This window comes from Gossypium raimondii, chromosome 12, assembly GCF_025698545.1.
Source record: "Gossypium raimondii isolate GPD5lz chromosome 12, ASM2569854v1, whole genome shotgun sequence".
NCBI lineage: Eukaryota > Viridiplantae > Streptophyta > Magnoliopsida > Malvales > Malvaceae > Gossypium > Gossypium raimondii.
The window spans coordinates 52,767,474-52,787,842 of NC_068576.1; the positions used below are offsets into that span (position 1 = coordinate 52,767,474).

General features: G+C 34.5%; 5 protein-coding genes across 7 annotated transcripts; 2 read left to right on the forward strand and 3 right to left on the reverse strand.

Moving 5' to 3' along the window:
- Positions 1-359: 359 nt before the first annotated feature.
- LOC105765112 (uncharacterized) lies at positions 360-1,884 on the reverse strand. Of its 3 annotated transcripts, XR_008191655.1 has the most exons (4): positions 1,748-1,884; positions 1,401-1,525; positions 932-1,013; positions 360-722 (listed from the first exon to the last, which is right to left on the reverse strand). XR_008191655.1 is itself a non-coding variant. In XM_052624676.1 (3 exons), exons 1-3 carry the CDS (start codon positions 1,783-1,785, stop codon positions 538-540), a joined length of 348 nt encoding a protein of 115 aa, XP_052480636.1. In that variant the 5' UTR covers positions 1,786-1,884; the 3' UTR covers positions 360-537. The 3 variants fall into 3 exon arrangements, 2 of the variants coding, with proteins under 2 accessions (XP_052480636.1, XP_012439501.1); XM_052624676.1 differs by lacking the exon at positions 932-1,013; XM_012584047.2 differs by lacking the exon at positions 1,748-1,884 and having other exon boundaries at positions 1,401-1,658.
- Positions 1,885-2,569: 685 nt separating this feature from the next.
- LOC105765111 (uncharacterized) lies at positions 2,570-3,959 on the reverse strand. Its single transcript, XM_012584046.2, has 2 exons — positions 3,793-3,959; positions 2,570-3,467 (listed from the first exon to the last, which is right to left on the reverse strand). The coding sequence occupies exon 2, from the start codon at positions 3,453-3,455 to the stop codon at positions 2,763-2,765; it is 693 nt and encodes a 230-aa protein (XP_012439500.1). The 5' UTR covers positions 3,456-3,467; positions 3,793-3,959; the 3' UTR covers positions 2,570-2,762.
- A 1,521-nt stretch (positions 3,960-5,480) lies between these two features.
- Positions 5,481-8,187, forward strand: LOC105765109 (uncharacterized). The gene has a single exon (XM_012584043.2). It carries the CDS (start codon positions 5,570-5,572, stop codon positions 7,826-7,828), a length of 2,259 nt encoding a protein of 752 aa, XP_012439497.1. The 5' UTR covers positions 5,481-5,569; the 3' UTR covers positions 7,829-8,187.
- Positions 8,188-8,809: 622 nt separating this feature from the next.
- LOC105765113 (vacuolar-processing enzyme) lies at positions 8,810-12,685 on the forward strand. The gene is made up of 9 exons (XM_012584048.2): positions 8,810-9,227; positions 9,344-9,508; positions 10,587-10,743; positions 10,842-10,927; positions 11,057-11,256; positions 11,392-11,440; positions 11,545-11,757; positions 11,870-12,073; positions 12,158-12,685. The coding sequence occupies exons 1-9, from the start codon at positions 9,012-9,014 to the stop codon at positions 12,341-12,343; spliced, it is 1,476 nt and encodes a 491-aa protein (XP_012439502.1). The 5' UTR covers positions 8,810-9,011; the 3' UTR covers positions 12,344-12,685.
- A 2,241-nt stretch (positions 12,686-14,926) lies between these two features.
- LOC105765114 (auxin-responsive protein SAUR36) lies at positions 14,927-15,851 on the reverse strand. Its single transcript, XM_012584049.2, has one exon. The coding sequence runs from the start codon at positions 15,569-15,571 to the stop codon at positions 15,077-15,079; it is 495 nt and encodes a 164-aa protein (XP_012439503.1). The 5' UTR covers positions 15,572-15,851; the 3' UTR covers positions 14,927-15,076.
- Positions 15,852-20,369: the final 4,518 nt, after the last annotated feature.

A 20,369-nucleotide genomic window follows, 5' to 3' on the forward strand; every position in this document is an offset into this window, starting at 1 on the left:
AAAAAAAGGACACCTGTTGTTTGTCGAGTTGCTCAAGCCAGCTGGTTCCATGCTTAGCCACAAGCTGTTTGGGAAGAACAATTATTATTATTATTATTACTGTAGCTTTAAAACAAAACTAGGCCAATGTTATGTTTTTACATTTTCACTAAAGTTTAAAAAAAAAAAGAAAAAAAGAAGAAGGCAGATGCCAATCGTATAAACCTGGATGGATGTCAAACATAAACATCGACGGGATTGTTTTTATAGGATGGTAGACCTTAATGACGTGTCTTCACCAAACAATTGCTCAATCTTCAATTCTGCAATCTCAAGCAACCACGGGATAGCTTTTATCGTATGTTATAGATGTTATACAGTTTTCATCAAAGATAATGATGAATATTTGAAGTATGATTAAAAATGGAATAAGTTTCCAAGGAATTACAGAAGTTATTCGTACAAACAATGCACAGTTTCCAATCAAATTACAATAACATTAAAGAATTCCTTCTTTTTTTTTCTTCCTATTTTATTTTTTCCTTGGTAATGCTTAGCTCAATCAGCTAATGCTATCTGTTTACAGAAACAAATTAGGCCCAAACACTTGAAGACTCCAAGTAGATGCCAATACTTTCTCTTTTCGGTCTTGGAAAATTCATTTTTCAGTTTCCATCGAAACCCAAAATCTGCCTTTACAACCACTTGTTTATTGCTTACATCCACTATGTACTCTCTCAGCCCTGCAAGTTGAACAACAATTTCCTTTATTCTGAACGTTCCTATCTGTTCCAAACCAATTTATCCACAATTTTTGAGTTGATGAAATCTTCTCAAGAACTCACATTAGCTTTTGAATTTAGAAATGGAGTTTAGCTTTGAAGATTTTTAGACTGGACAATTAAAGAGATTAGTTTGCTATGATATGAGGTTTACCCATCAAAGTTCCTACCAGTCATTTTAGAAGTAACTTTAGAGACTTTCTCTCTGCATTGAGCGCATCCCATGTTTGCACTCATCACTATAACCTGAAACTGGAGTTTAAGCAATGTGATTTCTAAATTAGTGAATTAAACTCTAAAACAGCAATACTTGCATGTGTGCAATTCACACTGCTGCTGAGTTTGCAGAAGCTTGAAGTTCCCCTTTTTTTTCATGTTCATGATGGAACTGTTAGAGGGTCTTTGATAAAAAAAAATTCAATATAGAAACATCATATAATCGTGAAGGAAGAACCAAAAGAAGTTAAAGAAATCTGCAGATACTGACCACTCAAGAAAACCAAAAAGTTATATAACACCAAAGGTGTTCCTAGAAGTAGAGAAAAAAGCCAATGATGCAGAACCAAGAAGCTAAACCTCGGACAATGATGATCAATGGAAACAAACTTTGATGTAAAGAAAAGAACCCAGAAAACATACCGAAGGGAGCGCCAGATCCTCGAAATGCAAGAGAATTTTTGTATTCGATGCCATATGCAATAATTAATTCAAGTCTCTGTTCTGCTTCTTCAAACGGATGATGAACTCTCTCTTTTTCTCTAAATCTGTTTTTTTGCAAAATTTATGAAATCTATTAAGCCTCAAACAATCAACTCCTTCACAAGAAGAAACCGTTGTATCCAATATTATAAAAAGAAAAAAAAAAAAGTGAAGTTGCTATTAAGAAAATGAGTTCAACTTCAGTTCCGTCAGCATTATGATTACAGATAATATTTCCTAGAAGTTAACCACCTAACATTCTACTAAATTTCTTGGCAGGACCATACCTTGATAAGATTTGGCATGTTATGTCCACCAAAACCATCCATTGTTTATGACCTTCATGTTCTGTACATATATACAATCATGGTTGATGTTGATTGATTTGTTTTTCTGTCACAGATTAAGAGTTAAACTCAAAACCATATTATATAAAGTTGTTGACATAATCCAACAGTGAAAAAGCTATAATGGGTAATGGACCAAATGATATTTTATTTTGTTGGACGGTACAGAACAAGATTACGGCGGGGGAATTCAAAAAGTTTCCTTGACGACTTTGTCTTTAGCTTTGCACCATAAAAACAGGGGAGATGGGGACCAAGGCCTATCTCTCAATTTAAATATATTTAGACTTGAATCTTTATTACAGGACCTAGTCTTGTTGAGAAAGCTTGTTCAACTAACTTTGGGTTATAATTTTACAAAATACATCTTTAAAAATATGTTGGAATTTGCACATGATTCATCTAAACAAAGTCAAAAAAAAAAAAAAATATTATATCATCCAATCAGGAGCTCAGATTTCATGCATCTTGATGGATGGCATCATGCATGCACAAAGTTCATACGTAATTTCTTGAATTCAAAAACAAAACCTCAATAAGAATATAGCTTTCAAAGCTATTCTCATTGGTTTGCGCAGGTAAGGATGGAATCAAAGATTAAACTATTGATTGAAGTAACAAGTCTAACAAATGATACCATCCACAGTATACAGACATGGAAGTAAATATCAAACGACTAGAGTTGGGAGGATGGAAATCGCCCAACAATTTGCAACTACCCAATCAAGCCAGATTATTTCGACATCCAACTAAAAAAATTGATGAAGCAAAGTTAAATTTCATTCATAAGCATCAAACGTAGCTCTTACAAAATATATTGTGAAATTAAATATGGAGTAAATTTATAAGCTGCTCTAACAAATATCAAAAGGCCAGTTAGACCCCAATTTCAAATGACTGCAATTTGAACATTTAGAAAGATGAAACTGCTGAGCTTTAACTTCTGCAAGTTCATTCACCTCCTGGAAAACCTTGTGTCCTTCACAGTCCTATTTGTTTTGTTCTTCTCGAGAAACAATGCTCTTTCCCTCTCCTTCTCCCGCCTCTCCCTCTTCAAGCGTTCTTCCCGCAACTCTTCTATAGTCTTCTTCCCAGTTTTCCTTCCCTCATCCTTCCGCACTCTATCTGACCCATCATTGCTACTCCCCTCTTCAACATCCGCATTCCGCCTCTCCAGGTACCATGGCAACTTTACTCCCTTTCCAGCAATCCCATAACCCAATCGATATTTCTCGTCCTCAGGTGCCACAACCTTGGGTGCTGCCTCCTCTTTCTTCAATTTCTTCCTCTTGAACCCATCTTTCTCGGCAGTCTCTTCCTTCCCTGAACTTTTGATGGGATCGAAAATCTTAATCCCTTCAAAGAGATTAATGTGACCAGATTTGGGTTCCGGTTCAACAGCCTCTTCAGGCTCAGTAGCAGCAGCAGCAGGCTCTGAACTTCCAGGTTTATTTAATGGAGCCAAGCCACGAGCAGCCCGAAGCTGCTCAAGACGGAACTCGGCATCCCTTTTCCTTACTTGTTCACGTTTTAGCTGCTCTTCTTTGGCAGCAGCTTCTTCATCTTTCCGGACTTTCTCTCTGTTCTCGTAGTTATAAACATTCCAACGTTTTTGGGGTAAAATATTTAACCCTCCATGACCTCCCATAGCTACTCAATTCTAAAATTCAATGGAAAATCATCAGCATGTATTGTAGTAGGGTATTAGAAAATAGGAATTTGGGGTAAACACAAAACTATTGTCGAATGTAGACCTAATTCGGAAACTGAACATAGGATTAAAATTACTAAACAAGAAAACAAAAGGAAAATTAATGAGAACTGCAATTTCAGTTCGAATGCAATTGGGATTATGAAGCAAACTGAATTCCAATACCAAGAGAAATCAAACTGTAGATAAGGGATTCAATTAACTTATTGGGGCTACAGTTATTACCAAAATTGAATGCCTAGATCCAAGAATAAGATAAAAAGAGTGTGCTTACCTTTTCTGCAACTTAACCCTAATTGAAACAGAAGCCTCCTTGCTTTGCGATTTCAATCGAAACAGAGGAACCCAATTCACAGCAAAAGAAAAAGAAAATTAAGAAAGGTAGAACAAAACAAAACAGAATTTATTGTAGAGGGGTAAATACTAAATTGGGCAACTGCTGTGAATCGCCTCCTCTGTTAATGAGGCCTGGGCTGCCTTCACCAATGTTGGGGTTGGGTTGGGTTGGGTTGGGTTAGATAGATTAAGTCTTAATTGATATGATATGATTATGTTTTATTCATAATAAATAGGTTTTTTTTATAAAATGACTCAATATTTCTTATTATTTACAAAAATGACCTATCTTTTCAATTAAGTACATAAATGACATGAAATAGACCGTGGAAATGAGTGATGTCAATACATTTGACATCATTGTTTAAAAAATTATATTTTTTGGTGATGCCAATATATTTGACGTCACCCATATAAATACTCCTCCCATACAACCTGTATTTTGTGGGGGAGAATAAATTTGGGTGTGGTGCCAGTTTATTTGGCGTCGCCACTTTTGTTTTTTGATGTTAGATTTTTTTAAATATTTTTATTTATCTTGATTTTTAAAAAATATTTTTTTATTTGATGGTGTCATAGAAATTTGCTGCCACTTTTTTTAAGTGTTTTAGGGGTATATTGATAAAATGAAATGATGTATATCTCTCCAAACAATTTTCGATCATTCCCAATATTAAATTGAGTTATGAAGTAACTTTTATTTGTTGTTTAATTTAAATTTTATGATACTCTTAACACACAAAAATAATAAATTAATCCAAATTTATTCTCTATTTGAAAAGAAGCTTGAAGAGCAATGTAAAGAAAAATCCAAATATAAAGACTAAAAGGAAAAACCTAACAACACAATTCCATTTTTCGGGCGGGTTGGGTGTGGACCATGACAAAACTATTATTGAGTAAAGCTTGATGAACACAATCCAAACGGCGTGATTTGCCGCGTTTTGACGAATAAAAGAAGGCGGGCATACCAAATAATTTATCTTTTCAGAAAGAAGATTAAAGCATAAATTAGTTAGATCAATTAATCAGCCGACATGAGATCATGAGCCATTTATATAATAATGCCCTAATGCACAAATTACGAAAATGTCTCTAAACTTCAAACATTTTATCAAATTAAATTGATATTAAAAAAATATAGTTATTGGTTCAAATTCAATTACATTTAACGTTAAAATGAAATGTTAGTAATTGATTTAGGCAATTAGAATATCATTAAAGTAGGTAATTACTTTATTACATCCAAATCAATTTAAGTTCCATTTTAATATAAATGAGAAATGGTATTACAAATATTTTTATTCTTATATTTTGTTTGAAATAAAAAAATTATGGATGGATGGGTTGATTCAATTGAATAATAAGTATGATTATCATAGTTATAATTTTTAAATGAAAGTCATAATAATGATTATAAATAAAATAATTCTGAATTCATATTATTTAATTTAGATTAATACCAAATTCATTGGATCAATAGATTGTTTATACTTGACCATGTCCATGCATGATTCATGATCATAGGCTGGTTTTGCCGAAAACCCAATTGTACCCCTAACCCCGTTAACTAAATTATGACTAATCAGTATACCAAAATAGTATTTCAAGTTAAATATAAAGACAGACTGCTTGTCGGGACTCGAGAAAATCAAATGGCAGAGGGTTAACTAAGAATCTGCATCCAGGAGAAATATAGACAAACAAAGGAGAAGATGGGCAAGCTTGGGTGCGGCATCGATGGGGTCCTGAATGAAGCCAAATTCAGTGAACCACTGCCATGGATTGGTGTCTACATAGCGGCAGCATCTCTTGCCTGTGCGCTTGCTATGGCCGCAGATGTTATCCATGGCTTCCGCCATTCGAAACTATGGTTCCCTTGCAAATTATTCACCATCAATGCCACCTCCTTGACTATAATAGCCGTCGCTGTCAAACTATCAGTGGATCTGAACACCCCCATGCCTCGTGGCCAAGATCAGCTTGCAAAACTAAGCAGCGCCGCCTTGATCTGTACGGTAATGGGTAACTCTATGCCTTCTTTAGGAACCATGGAGAATAAAGAAATATTGAGCAACGTTGTAGCTTTGGGGATACTTGTTATTACTGTTGTCGTCAATATCTGTATTCAACTTGGTACCGGTGTAATCTATGTGTTCGTTTTGGAACATGCTATCATAATGTTTCTCATGCTTGTTTTATTACTTGTTTTCAGCTTTTCAGCTTTGACTGTTCCAACTATTAAGCGTTATTTAGAACTTAAATACAAAAAGAAGTATGAAATGGCTCAAAAAGAATGCTTAATGGCAAAAGAAAGTGGCCGGCCATTAGTAGATAAACTTAGAGAAGCTCTAATGAAATATTGGATGATGGCTCATACCTGTAGTCCCCAATTTGTTATGGGAAGATCAGTTACATGTACTGCCTCAGGTGCCTTATGTCTGTTGAGTGCTGCAACATTAGCTGAAGCCATGGTTCGATTTTATGTGATGCGTGGGTCATTTGAGTTCTGCAAAGGGGATTCTGATTATAAATGGTCAATCAATTTAGTGCTACTTACACAGGCTGTTGCTGTTGGAATGGGTACAATTGCCCCTGCAATGAGATGGTTTCTTGCTATCAATTTCAGGTGTCCAACAAGAGGCAGGAAGAAGGGTTGCGACAGCAACTACAAGCTAGAAGAGTACTGGATAAAGGCATTAGTGGAGATGAAAGAGTGCCCGTTGAGCTACATACCAATACATCATCCGCAATGCAGGAGAATTCTCCATGATGCAAAGATCAAACTTCTCAACTTATGTATTGGAATTCAGGCTGGAATTGTGTTCATGAGCAAAGTGATTCGTTTCGTCTCGGTTTACTTTATGGGTACGATTTTGTTATGCTATGACCATGGTAGAGATTGGCTGATGAAATTCACACCTAACAACAGCATTAGAAATGACTCAAGTCCAGAGTCACCCCCAAACTACAAGCAGGATCTCAGCCGTTTTGTTTTGCATCTTGAAGGTGAAGATGCACTGGTTGACCTAATGATGAAGGAAAACCGAGATGCCACCGATTACTGGTGGCAGAAAGCAAAGAAGCGACAGCCAAAACATCTCATGGAACTTTTGGAACTATCAAGACCTTCTGAGGGATTCAAAGGACTTACAGAGTTTGACAGTTTCAAAGTACCCCCTCTAGATACTGAAGAAGCTCCAAATTGTTGGTCTCTTTCTTTGGTGACACTGACAAGCATCGCGTTTGCAGTTCCAAACATCAATGGCTACTCAGTCAAACATCTTATAACTGGAGTAAATGAAGGCTTGGTGTATGTCAGAAGCATAGAGCACATGCACGGGAAGCTGGTAAACAACGGGAAGGCTGCGGATATTGTCTGGCTATCTGTTGAGCTGTATCATAGGTGGCTAAATGTGGACCTTCGTAAACTGTCCCTCCAAGGAAAAAGCACAAAGGAAATACTAGAAGTACTTTCTGATTCGGCAAAGAACATATTCATGGAATTTAAGAAGAACAATGCGAATCTGTGTCTAATGGATAGCCCTTCAAAGTGGCCTATCAAGGTATTGGCTGCTAATTCCATGTACAGGATAAGCCAATCCCTTTTGCTAGACTACAAAGACAAAAATTACGAGACGAGTGAAAGACTATTCGAAGCGATAAGGGTCATGGTTTCTGATATATTGGCTGCTTGTCTCACCAACTTACAATGTTTCATTTCAAACAAGTGTTCGACCAGCGCCATAGAAGAGAGGGAAGAGAGTGTGAGACATGCAGCTCATGTTATGGGGAAAACTGAAAAGGTTCTGAAACTCCTCCATCAAAAATCACTTCCCGGCTTAACTCCGGATCAAATGGCAGTCATGGACGAGTGGCGATCATTGTATAAGCTGAACAGCTCTTTGTGTGACACACCACATTCTGAGTTATCTTCCCCCACTCCCCGTGAAGTGTACCTAATTATTGACTAAATGTTGGGAAACCAGACCCAGGAGTTAGATTATGTCTAATTTTGTGATGCAGAATAGTCCATGTCTTTGTCAAAGGCTAGTCTCAATGTACATTATAGGTTCGTGACCAAGAACAGGAAACTCCATCCTTTGGTTTTCATGGAAACTCAAGTTTTCCTTCATTTGTTGTATTATATCCTTTTAGAACAGGAATCCCATCGTTGTTGGTCCAACACTTCCTGGTTACCTCGTTTACAGGCTCTGCTGTTGCATTCAATAGAATAGTATGTGATTCAGCATTTAGATTAAATTTAAAATGTGATACGGAATAGTCCTGAATTTACCACGTAAGATTGAATACAAATATTTTTGTTTTTGAAGCAGAGCATTTTGGTATTTTTGTTTTTTTTACAATAAGAGGATTGGCAGTCCCATGGAACGCTAGGTAACCGTCGTAGGCTCTAACCGACTGAGAACTTCCGCTAGTGACGGCTGAAAATTGTTTTACTTTATTTGTTCTATATTTGCTATTACCTGAATCAATCTTGTTTAATTTGTTTTGTTGCATTTCGGCCTCCGACAAGTGACAACACCCTTATTTGTCAAGCAAGCACCAATAATGATTAATACAGACTAATAAAGACAAGCTTCTTTTATTCCATTGTCCTCTGATCACCCACCTTTTTAGCCCTCTAAAACTTCCTTCTAAGCAAGACTAAAAAACTCTGGCAGCATATACATTTGTCCAATCATAGATCAGGGAAACTGATACACAAATCTTAACAGACAAGACTGTTACCTACGGAATTTGTGGGACAACTTTTGAACAGCATTGCTTCCTATCGATAACCAAACCCAACCCAGCATAAAAGCCTTAAACCTCTCCAATAGTCTTTGCTTTTAGTTGTCCCTTCATTCTGTCAGATTTATAAGCAACTAAAGCCCAGAAGAAACACCAACTAAAAAATATATATACAGACAAAGGGATTGCCATGAGTTTAAAGAAGAGGAGTTTTGGACCCACAATTCTGAAACTATTCCCACACGTGTCAACCTGTTCTTTTGCATGGGATCTCACACACTTTAACCCACCTCCATCTTTAATACTCTCTCTCTCCCACTCCTCCTTTAGCTTCAAAGTTTTCTTATTCTCTTGTTGTGGCTGGCTTTCCTGAACCAGTTCCGTTTTATATTAAAACACCCCATGGCAAAACAAGGTTATGTTTTCCACAACAACCCGGCTTTGCTTTTCCTTCTATTATTGCTTTTTGAAGCAGCTAATGGTGGAAGAGCCACCCGGTTGAACCACTGGGAGTCTGGAATAATCCGACTGCCTTCAGAAAAAGATGATCAGCAACTCGGAACCAGATGGGCTGTTCTCGTGGCTGGTTCATCTGGCTATGGAAATTACAGGCATCAGGTAATAAAAACCATTTATCAACAACTATAATCCCAGTCTTTGCTTAGCTACCATTAGTTTCTAATACTGGTTTGCTTACATGGGAAAACACCTGTTTATTTGGAGTGCAAGTGCAGGCAGATGTATGCCACGCTTATCAACTGTTAAGGAAAGGAGGATTGAAGGAAGAGAACATTATTGTGTTTCTGTACGATGACATAGCCATGAATGAGCTGAATCCGAGGCCAGGAATCATCATCAACCATCCCCAAGGGGATGATGTTTATGCCGGCGTGCCTAAGGTGATAATTCTCCTTCCACTCAACATGTAATAAATGGGTGGCAACTTGGTCACTGTCCCACCCACTTAATTTTGAGTTCTTAGATTTCGTCAAGTGTACTTGCTTTTTTTTTAAGGTTTAATTACTTGGGTTAGGATTTAGAAAATTTCTAGTATAAAATAAGATTAATATCTAAGAAGAGAACAGGCAGATAATGTTTGTACAATAATAATAATAAATCTGTGATATAATAATATATGGGTTATAGATTTGTTCAACATAAACAAACCGGTCAAGGTTACAAAATTTGTTTAATCATGATTTGTGGTGTTGGTGAGTTGTTGGTTGCGTTTTATGTTGTTCAACTTTGATTTGATAGTGATGGGAAACTTGATTTTTATAAAATGGGCCGACCCTTTTGTCATTATTGTTGCTCTGGAAGTATAATTGTAGATTAATAGATGTAATCCTATTACTTAAATTTATAATATGAGGATTGAGCCCTTAATTGATATGAGTATTGTTGTCAATGCAGAAGGACTTGAATTTGAGTACGCTAAAGCGTATCATCTTCTTATTCTTATTTATAGGTTAAAGAGGGGCTAAGAGTAATTCTAGATATTGTGTCAAAAATAACAAATATGATTAAAACAAACCTATAATGAGATTATTTAAAAAAAATTATAATCCGAGCTTCAACATAAGTGATGACTTGCTAATCTTACCCTCTCACAAGTGGTTGCATAAAAAGATTTCTTAAAAAAAAAGGAGCTAATTTATTGTCAAATGAACAATGAAAGAAGATATTTCAACCAAAGTAGGTAAGAAATTTTGAGGCTTAAGTCTGCTATTTGTTAATTTATTAAACATAGGACAAACATATGGGCATAAAAATTTAATTGGGAAGCCTGCTAATAATGCCTAATAAATTACTTTGTAGATTCTCATATGTTGTCCTGTCTGTTTTATATTTCTTTTTATTTTTTTTCCTTGCGAGCCATGCACTGCTAACTTAAGGAGGGATGTGAGCTTAACTCACTTGAATTCGCTGTAATATAACCATAATGATCAATACTGATTGGACTGTATTTAATGGTAGGATTACACGGGTGAGCATGTTACTGCTGCAAATTTGTATGCAGTGCTTCTTGGTAACAGAAGTGCATTGAGTGGGGGAAGTGGAAAGGTTGTTGATAGCAAAACCAATGACAGAATATTCCTTTACTACTCCGATCATGGAGGCCCCGGAGTTCTCGGTACGTTGAAGACTTTTGTTAAGCTTCTTTCAGTGTGAAATCTTAAAATTAAGAAAGGTATGCTTCTGGTCGTTACTGATTTGAAATTTTGATTCTAGGGATGCCAAATTTGCCATTTCTGTATGCTATGGATTTTCTTGATGTCTTGAAGAAAAAACATGCTGCTGGGAGCTACAGAGAGATGGTAACAGATATTCAAGTTTCAAAATTACTCATCCTTTGCACTTCCATGAATGGCATAATATATTTTTCCTCTCTTATATGATTGAAAATACTTGTATGATCTTTTACATTCCATTTCTGATGCCACCAGGTTATATATGTAGAAGCTTGTGAGAGTGGCAGTATCTTTGAAGGAATAATGCCAGAAGATCTCAACATTTATGTAACAACAGCGTCAAATGCGCAAGAGAGTAGTTGGGGTACGTATTGTCCTGGGATGGAACCTTCTCCACCTCCGGAGTTCATCACTTGTTTAGGAGATTTGTATAGTGTGGCCTGGATGGAGGACAGGTATATGCAGTTAATTCTCCTTTGAAACTCCATTAAGACCATATATCAGCTCGACTAACAGCTATCACTAACACAAGTCCAGTCAATTCCGAGTATTTTGGCTCATTAGCTTATTTATATGCTCATGATCTGCAGTGAAACTCACAATCTGAAGAGAGAAACCATAGAGCAACAGTATAAAACAGTAAGCGCATGCAACAAATTTCTGCGAACATTTGTTGTTGTATTTTGGACTTATGGTCGGCTTTACTCTTCAAATGGCAATGCTAATGTATTTCCACTATGCAGGTAAGGGAACGAACTTCCAATTTCAACTCATACACATCCGGTGGATCGCATGTGATGGAATACGGTAGCACAAGCATTAAAGCTGAAAAGCTTTATTTGTATCAAGGTTTTGATCCTGCTTCCGTAAACTTTCCTCCAAATGAATTAAGCCATGACACGCAAATGGAAGCTATTAACCAGAGAGATGCAGATATTCTCTTTTTATGGCATATGGTGAGCTTGAGCTCTATTCTTTTCATTTCCCCTTCCCCGTATCTTATTTAAATTCTTTAAATTACAAGAGAAAAAAACGATATCGATGTCAGTCATTTCGTTTGTTATACAGTACAAAAATTCGGAAGATGGATCGAAGAAGAAAGAAATACTGAAACAGATTTCTGAGACTATGAGGCATAGAATCCACTTGGATGGCAGCATTGACTTGATTGGAACAGTGTTGTATGGACCAGCAAAAGGCTCTGTCATCCTCAATACCATCAGGGAACCTGGTTTGCCCCTTGTTGATGACTGGCAGTGCTTGAAATCCATGGTATTTATTATATCTTTTCCTCTCAAAATTTTAACTAGTTTTCTTCATTGTTTGATCAAGTTGTAAACCAAATCTTGAATCCAGGTTCGCTTGTTCGAAACACACTGCGGGTCACTAACTCAGTACGGAATGAAACACATGCGTGCATTTGCAAACATTTGCAACAGTGATGTTTCCCAATCCGCAATGGAGGAAGCTTGTGTTGCAGCATGCAGCAGCAGCCATGATCCAACACAATGGCATCCTTCAAATAATGGGTATAGCGCTTGATTGAGGAATCCATGTGCCCAAGGCCATTCACTACCATTAAATCTGAATCGTTTTCAAAGTTAGTTTAGTATGTTAGGTTTTTCTGCTAGATGCACTTTTATCACAAGGTTGTAGCCACCTAGCAGATGGGTTGTAGACACATACATATTAAATAGCTTAAGGTAAACAGAGATATGTTGTTATCTTAATAGAGGATTAATATTACAGGTATACCAAATACAAAATAATAGTTGTTTGAAGACATAGTCTTATGCTAAGATCTATAGAGGAGCTGTTGAAGTATGTAATTTATATTTTGGTCCTCTACTATAAAATAAACACCTATGATAGGAAATTGTACTATTGTAGTCTTTGAGCCTCTGTTTCTTTGATTGTTGACCTATACATAGGCATGTTCTTCCCCACTTACAAATGATTTTTTTCAGCTTATTGTTGAGAATCAAATTATTTTTAGAGAAATTAAATATAACAACATATGTTCCAAAAACCTTTTATTTATTTCATTAATTAAATAACTTGCAATCATATTAAATATTGATTTAAAAAAGAAGAATGGCATCAAAGGACAAAGTCCGACTCCGAATATAATTTTCCAAAGATACCAATCTATTTAATTAGGAATGACAGGTTAAATGGTCGGCAACTGGATTTTTGGGATCCTCTTTTGAGATTTTTGACCCAGTAATTTTTACCAAATAAAAGTTAGAAAAAAGAAGAAAACCAGGATTATAATCAAACCTGATAAAACTCCCACAAGAGCCTAATTATTAAGCAAATGTGGATCTGTCAGATCGGTTCCTAATTATTTTTATGGAAACAGGCCCAACTCCCATCAGTGTGTTGCTCTTGTTGTACATACTAATCTAACAATTATTCCTTTTTTGCTGTTTAATTTAGCAAAGTCAAGCTTGCACATGGGTGTTGGGTTTTCGACGTGACGAAGTAAAAACTTGTTGTACTGTATGGTGTTAGGTTTTATAAAATTAAAAAGAATGCTTTTTATGGAACATATAGTCGTGGCTGAGGAGATTCTCATGTATCTCAACTAAGTAATGAAGTTTTGAAAAAGTCGGAACAAGGTTCAATGAGAAAAGTAAAAGATGAGGTTAAAAAAAGAAAACGTATTGTTTTTTTGCATGAATAAATTAGTAAGACACGTATGGAGTTTTAGTAGCCATTTATATTTAATGATGTCAAAACTAGGGATCGATGGTTTCGTTTTAAGTTTGTATAAATGCTGAAAATATTCATGTTTGTCAATGTTATTTACATTCAGTTAGAACTGCTCATAGGTCGAGAAAGGTCCATTTAAGTAAAAATATAAGCTTGAAAAATGGGTCTAGACAAAAAGATAATGCCTGTTTAAAAAATAGGTCGAGCCTCGAGTAAGGTATTTTTTGTTCTGGCTCGGCTCAACCCAAATTCACAAAAAAAAAACAAAAAAAAAATCTACTATTTTTTGTTGTTTTAATATTATTTTCTTGTTTTCTCCCTGTTTTACTACCATTTTAATATTACGTTACTATTATTTTGTTGTTATTGTTTAGATATTGTAGGACACTTGTTTAATTTGATTGTTAATTTTGTTATTATTTTACAGGTATTTGTTTGTTAAATTGCATCTATCTTAATGTTATTTAAGTATACATATTTTTTAAAATTTATTTTCAATTTGTTGAGAAATATTTATTTTAATATTTTTAGTATTTTTGATGTATTATATATTTATATTTAAAAATAATATAAAAATTTTAATACGGGCGAGTCGAGTCCAGGTTTTAGCATTTTTATCTTGGTCGGGCTTGGACAAAATTTTAGGTCTATTTTTAGAACCGAGCCTAAACCTAGCAAACGAGCCTAAATTTTTTGTTGAACCCAACCCAGCCCATGAACACCTACTATAGCTTGTTCTACCTATTTTTTCATTAATAATTTCTTCAATGTAATACTATCAAATTATATATTTATAAATAAATATAGCATATTCACATATTAATGATTTTGTATATATTATATATAATAAAAATATAAAATATGCATAGAATGTTTGTAAGAGGCAAAATAGTAATTTTAAAAGTTGGGTGGGATGGAGCAAAACAAGCATTTAAAACAGTTGCTCACTCCACTTTAGAGCTGCACATGGATCGGCCCCTCTCGCTAAAAATAATTTGTTTTACTGTTTAAAAATTAATAAAATAATTTTTATTATCTAAATTGAAATTGGGTAGGGTCAACCAAGTATACAAAGATCTTTATTTAAGCCCGACCCAAGTTGAATCGAGTAGATTATTCAACTCTTGAATAGGTTTACTCTATTGTGAGTATTCATATTTTTTACAAAAGAAAATTCTCTCCATTCCAAATAAATTGAAATCGATAAAGCGACTTGAATTTTGTTAATCTTAATTAAAATACAATTCAATAAATATAGTATAAACTAATGGTAAAATGGATAAAATTTTATGTCAACACTTTATTAATAGTTATATAAGAAATATTTAATTTAAAACTAATTATATTACCTAATTTAAAGGAACTCAAACTAAAAGAGGGAATAAATAAAGAAAAAGGAGACCGTAATACGGAATAAGTCAATAAATTAATGCTTATCCATTCTTTTAATATTTAAACTTTTCTTTTACTGTAAAAAAACATTAACACCTTCCTGTATTTACAAAAAAAAAAACAAAGCGAAATCAATTTTTTACCCGCCATTAAAGATAGGGGGACATATCAATAAAAATAACGACGATGTTGTTTCCGTCGACAATGATCCCAATCGGCAATTCTCATCTTAACCTTCTCGAACTCCGAAATCCCACATGGTAACGTGATCCCACCCGATTGATTGAACCCGTAAACCAGCTCCGCTTCCTTCAACAGCTCCCCAAATAGCGGGTGATTGAAATAAATCACAGGCACTACCACCCTCCTCATGTTACCGTCTGATTCCCCCACGTACACTGCAAGGTGCCCCTTCGGCACTCCTACCCGCTTCACTCCCTTTTCACCCAATTGAATGTAACCCGGATCCGAGTCCGAATTACACAGCCTTCTGGTTCCCTGTCGAAGAAACGTCGCGAAAGAGCAGAGTCTTGATAAAGGGTTGTAGCTTCGAGTCGGATGCCTCAAGAAACCATTCCGGTAGTTTCTTCTTCTAGGTGGGATTATCCATTTGAACACCTTCACTAGCTTGCGCCCAAGCTTGAACCCTCTAATTTTCTTCATAATCTTTACGTCAAAGAAAGAAAAATAATCAAATGGGTAATGCAAGAATCTAAATCTGAGAAATGGGTTATTTTCGGATTTGCTAATGATGTTCGTTTTCAGACATGGGTCTCAGACTCTCATAACAATGCTTCTTATTCTGTCCTTTTTTTCTTTTTCCTCCTTTTTGAAGGAAAAAATGGTGACTTTGGTGGCTTTGGGGCAGTAGCAGCGATGCTTTGGTTCGAGTATTCAAGCATGAGAAGAAGAGATTAAGGGTTCGTTTATTTTGAGAAGATTGAGAGATGCTTATATAGAGGGTTTTTTTTTTAAGGTTGTCAGATTTAGTTTTACTATGATGTAAGAAAAGAACAGAGATGCCGAAAAGATGTGGTAATGGTCAGCACTCAGCACAAGGCACGCTGTAATTACTTGGAAGAGCGGGACAAAAATGGATATTTTTTTTCTTGTTTTGACATGTTACCATGTTTGTTAGTATTGCATATAATTACTTAAAAAGGATACTGAGAATTGAGTAATAAAGATAATAAGTATTATATGAAAAAATACATCTTAATTTCAATAATTTCAATAGGGGTAAACTTCAAAAATAGTCAGATTATATTTTAGTCATTTATGATTAAAATGTTACGTTTTAGTCACTTACATTATTGTTTTGTTACAAAGTGATCACTCTACCATTAAAATTTTGTTACCTCCCTAGGGGCAATCCTATGTGGCAGTCCAAATAAGTTTTAAATGCCAACTTGGATGTCCAATTATTGATATGAAAATAGGTTTTTAATTAAATAAATTTAATTTGGATTGTCACGTAAGGCAGCAAAGTTGGCATTTAAAATCCATTTGGACTGTTATGTAGGACCACCGTTAGGGAGGTAACAGAAGTTAACGGTAGAGTGACCACTTCGTAACAAAACGATAACATAAGTGACTAAAACGTAACATTTCAAACATAAATGACTAAAATATAATTTGAGGCAAACAAAAATGACTATTTTTACAATTTACCCTTTCAATATCAATCATTTAAACATAACATGGGTTTTCAAATTAGGCATATGCAATCCATCTATGAGATCTCCAAGAATTGCATGATTTTTTTAAAATAACAAATATTTTAATGAATGCTAAGTAGTTTATTTTATTTACATGTAAAAAATATATTAAACGAATTAAAAAATTCAATTAAAGGTTATGTGAAAGGGGGGAGGACAAAGCGTCGGGGGAGTGAACCATAACTTGTAATTTCATTGAATTTGATTGTGTGATGGATGGAGTATTTCTTAAATAGAATAAGTCTAAGTAGTCGGCACAATATATTCAAAGTCAATATTAAAATCATAATTTGATTTAACTGAGACAAATACAAATTTGATCAAGATTTTGGTTTTGGTACGCTAACGTAGAAAATGTTTTAATTTTACAACCAAATTAGAAAAATGATGATATATATTTCAAAGTAACTATAATCAAAAGTAATTTATACATCACATAAACAAAATTGAAAAGTTGCAATTACAAGACACTAAACTCTGGTGCTTCTTTCATTTTGGGTGGAAGGTTAACAAATGCATGCAGCTTCGAGAGTTCGTTCGGAAGCAGTTTCGTACGATGATGGACTTAATTTCGCATTAATAAAATTACATTTATATTTAAACTTAAATTAAAATAAATCTGTACATAACATTAATAAATAATTACTGTCAACTATTTATAGCTCTAATATAGTTAATTTTACATTAAAAATGGACAGTTTCGCAGTTTCATTTGAGCTAGTTTCCACTACTACTTTATCTGGCATGGACATAGATCCTTCTACTTCCATGTAATAGAACAGCACGATTAATTAATGTTATGCCCGACAGTTGGATTGGATTTTTGGTGTTTCGGAAAATCAGGCGGTACCTCGAATAGGAGTGTGACTGCCACCAATAGAATCCTTTATACGTGTCAATTTTGATGTTGGTTTTTTATAGGGGTTGGTGCGCATCCGAGATAAGTGCGGTGAGTGATGGGGTTGTTGGGGCGGCCTGTTTTTGGAAATCACATGTTCCAACTCCACTTGAGGTCGAGGCTTGGGCTTGTGTCTTGGAAGTAATTCGGTTTGCGATGGGGATAGGTTTTCGGAGGGTTGAATTCGAAGGTGATTCTCTACTTGTAATTACAAAAATAAAGTCTACCATCAGTGATAGATCTGACATTAACATGGCTTTCACCGATAGTGTGATTCTTGGTGGGTCTAGGATGGTCCCGTCACCATCCACGGTGTGGATGGGTGATTTCTCCACAATCATGATGGTGGAGGGGACTGATACTTTAGATCTGGGCGATTGGCAACGGCATGACTAAGAGCCGAGGTTGGTATTTTGGTGGATGAGTTGCTTAGTTTGGGTGGGCCGTTGCTAGAGACGTGGACCTTTATCTAGTCTGCTGTCGGGAGGGACGACAGGGTTTTTCTTCCTCTGGAGCTAGGCAATTCAACGATTTCTTTGAATTTTCGAGATTGAGGCTTCACAGAGGTGGCTAAGTTTTTCTTTCATTTTTACTTTGGTTGTAGGTAGGAGGTAATAGCTGTTATCTTTTTCTTGTTTCGGGCTTTCCTTGATTTTTTTTTTAAATTACAGTTTGTCTATATCTTTATGTGATACCATTTTCAATAATATATAAACCCAGTTTTTTTTTTTTTTTAAAAAAGGAAAACAAGCAGTTCAGACTCAATTCTTTAAATTGGTTTAAAGAAAACAATTAAAATAAAAATACTAAGATATTATATTTTGATTTTTTTTTTGCTTTCTTTTTATTGGAAGTCTTTTTATCACATTGAATGTACGAGAATAGTGGATTACACGCAAATAGTTGAGAGGAACCATGGACGTCCATCTCTCAAGAGAACCATACATTTGTCCTAATTTGATTGAAGCTCCCCGACCAAATCGTTCCATGTTTGGATTACTTGGTTAATATTTGACTGAGTTTGATTGATTCAAAGTCTAAAACAGAAAGTTTTGGTCTCGTAAATTAACATCGACCACGTGATGTCTAATTAATCATCCATACGAGTATTTGGCATGGAATTTTTTTTTATAATTTAATACGTGTTTTGATATATAAATTTTGAAATTTTGTGTAATTATATATATAATTTTATTTGAGTTCAATTTTCACAAAAATATATATATGAAAATAATCGGAGTATATTATTTTATAAATGTAAATAATTAAATTAAAATTAAAATTTCATGATATAGATATTGAATTAAATTTGTTACATAATTTTCATACTTATCCCTTATTATAGTAGTCTTAGGAAGAGTGTTATTACTTTTGTTATTCCTAGTAAGGTCCAGCAAAAGAACAAATAGTGATTCTATTGCATTTCCGACCATAATGAAATCATGTCATGAGAATAATTTTTTGGTAATTTTGAAATATTATTATTATTTTATCTAGTGAAATGCCAAAAATTTGCTACCAAAACCAGGAAAATACATATGAAAGAGAAAACAGAAAGACATGAAAGGCGTGAAATCGGGCCTTTGTAGTGTCATTTTTGGTACAACTCACTAATGGCCATGGCAGCGTGTAATTACTAAATTTCATTAGTGCTAAAAAATGATAAAAAAACAAAATATCCGGATGGGATAAGTTACTGATTAATTTACCAGATTTTATTTTATTAGCGGACGAAATTAGAGTAGGATCCCACGAAAAAACAATACACAAAAATGGGCAAGGGAGTCAATCTCTTAACCATCAAAGATGTCGATTAGGTATAGAATACGACCATTTTGGACTATATCTACAAACAGATCAAAAGTTACACAATTGCCAAATCCTTTAATGTGTAACTGTCTTAGTTTTTGAATTTCAAAAACATGATTAACGATTAAAATTAAAATAAGATGAAATAGAAAACAGTATAAAAATATTCGAATCTGTATAGCATGAACATGGTGACGAAAAAGTAACCTATTCTTTTATTGTATGAAACAATGATGGAACACGAATTTTGTCTGCTCTCTTACATTAAACTACTTCAATTGCAAAGCTTAAAGGCCACATTTTACTTGTACAAATTGCATACCCGGTTTGCCAGCTTGTGGGGTTTTTTTTTAAAGATATATAACTTTAAACATTATGAAAATGACTTAAGTATTAAATTATTTAGAAAATTAACTTAGGCTTTCTTTGGATGACCAATTAGCTCCATTTCTGTGTTTGAACCACTTTTTTAGTTCAATCTCACTAATGAGGTGTTTGGATAATACTTGCAGTTGTCCACTGAACTGATTCTCACTGTGCTGCACCTCCAGTTGCTCACTGATGCTTTTTGCTTCAGTGCACTCAACGCAGGCCTTTTTTCTAATTTTACCCATCGCCCTTTCTATTTTTTTTAACCTTTTCTTTCCCTTTTAATATTTGAAAAGCCCAAGCAATTTATCCCTAGATTAGGTTGGATAAATACTTATATTATATAATAAATTAATAAATATTATAATTTATAGGATAATAAGTAAATAACAATTAAGGTGTTTTAAGGTTATAACTATCATTTAAATAAATACAAATATGATAATTTATAGGATAATAAATAAAATATCAAAAGATACATTTTAATAATTTATTAAATGAATTTATAAATTCACATACTTTAATAATTTTATAAAAGTAAATAATTTAAAAAACTTTTGATATAAATCAATTCTAATTTGATGTCCTTAAAAGTCATTTTCTATTCTCACTTCACCGCCACAGCTGCATTTGAATCCAAACACATACTCCACTGCTGTTTCTAATC

What these genes read in the sequence shown, in the direction of transcription:
- LOC105765109 (XM_012584043.2), top strand. Translation starts at nt 5,570, where the DNA reads ATGGGCAAGCTTGGGTGCGGCATCGATGGGGTCCTGAATGAAGCCAAA.
- LOC105765112 (XM_052624676.1), bottom strand. Translation starts at nt 1,785, where the DNA reads ATGGTTTTGGTGGACATAACATGCCAAATCTTATCAAG. An exon ending in ACATGCCAAATCTTATCAAG is followed by an intron (nt 1,526 to 1,747) that starts GTATGGTCCTGC and finishes GCAAAAAAACAG; the next exon opens with ATTTAGAGAAAAAGAGAGAG. An exon ending in AGGATCTGGCGCTCCCTTCG is followed by an intron (nt 723 to 1,400) that starts GTATGTTTTCTG and finishes TTCAACTTGCAG; the next exon opens with GGCTGAGAGAGTACATAGTG.
- LOC105765114 (XM_012584049.2), bottom strand. Translation starts at nt 15,571, where the DNA reads ATGAAGAAAATTAGAGGGTTCAAGCTTGGGCGCAAGCTAGTGAAGGTG.
- LOC105765111 (XM_012584046.2), bottom strand. Translation starts at nt 3,455, where the DNA reads ATGGGAGGTCATGGAGGGTTAAATATTTTACCCCAAAAACGTTGGAAT.
- LOC105765113 (XM_012584048.2), top strand. Translation starts at nt 9,012, where the DNA reads ATGGCAAAACAAGGTTATGTTTTCCACAACAACCCGGCTTTGCTTTTC. An exon ending in ATGGAAATTACAGGCATCAG is followed by an intron (nt 9,228 to 9,343) that starts GTAATAAAAACC and finishes GTGCAAGTGCAG; the next exon opens with GCAGATGTATGCCACGCTTA. An exon ending in TGGAGGCCCCGGAGTTCTCG is followed by an intron (nt 10,744 to 10,841) that starts GTACGTTGAAGA and finishes TTTTGATTCTAG; the next exon opens with GGATGCCAAATTTGCCATTT.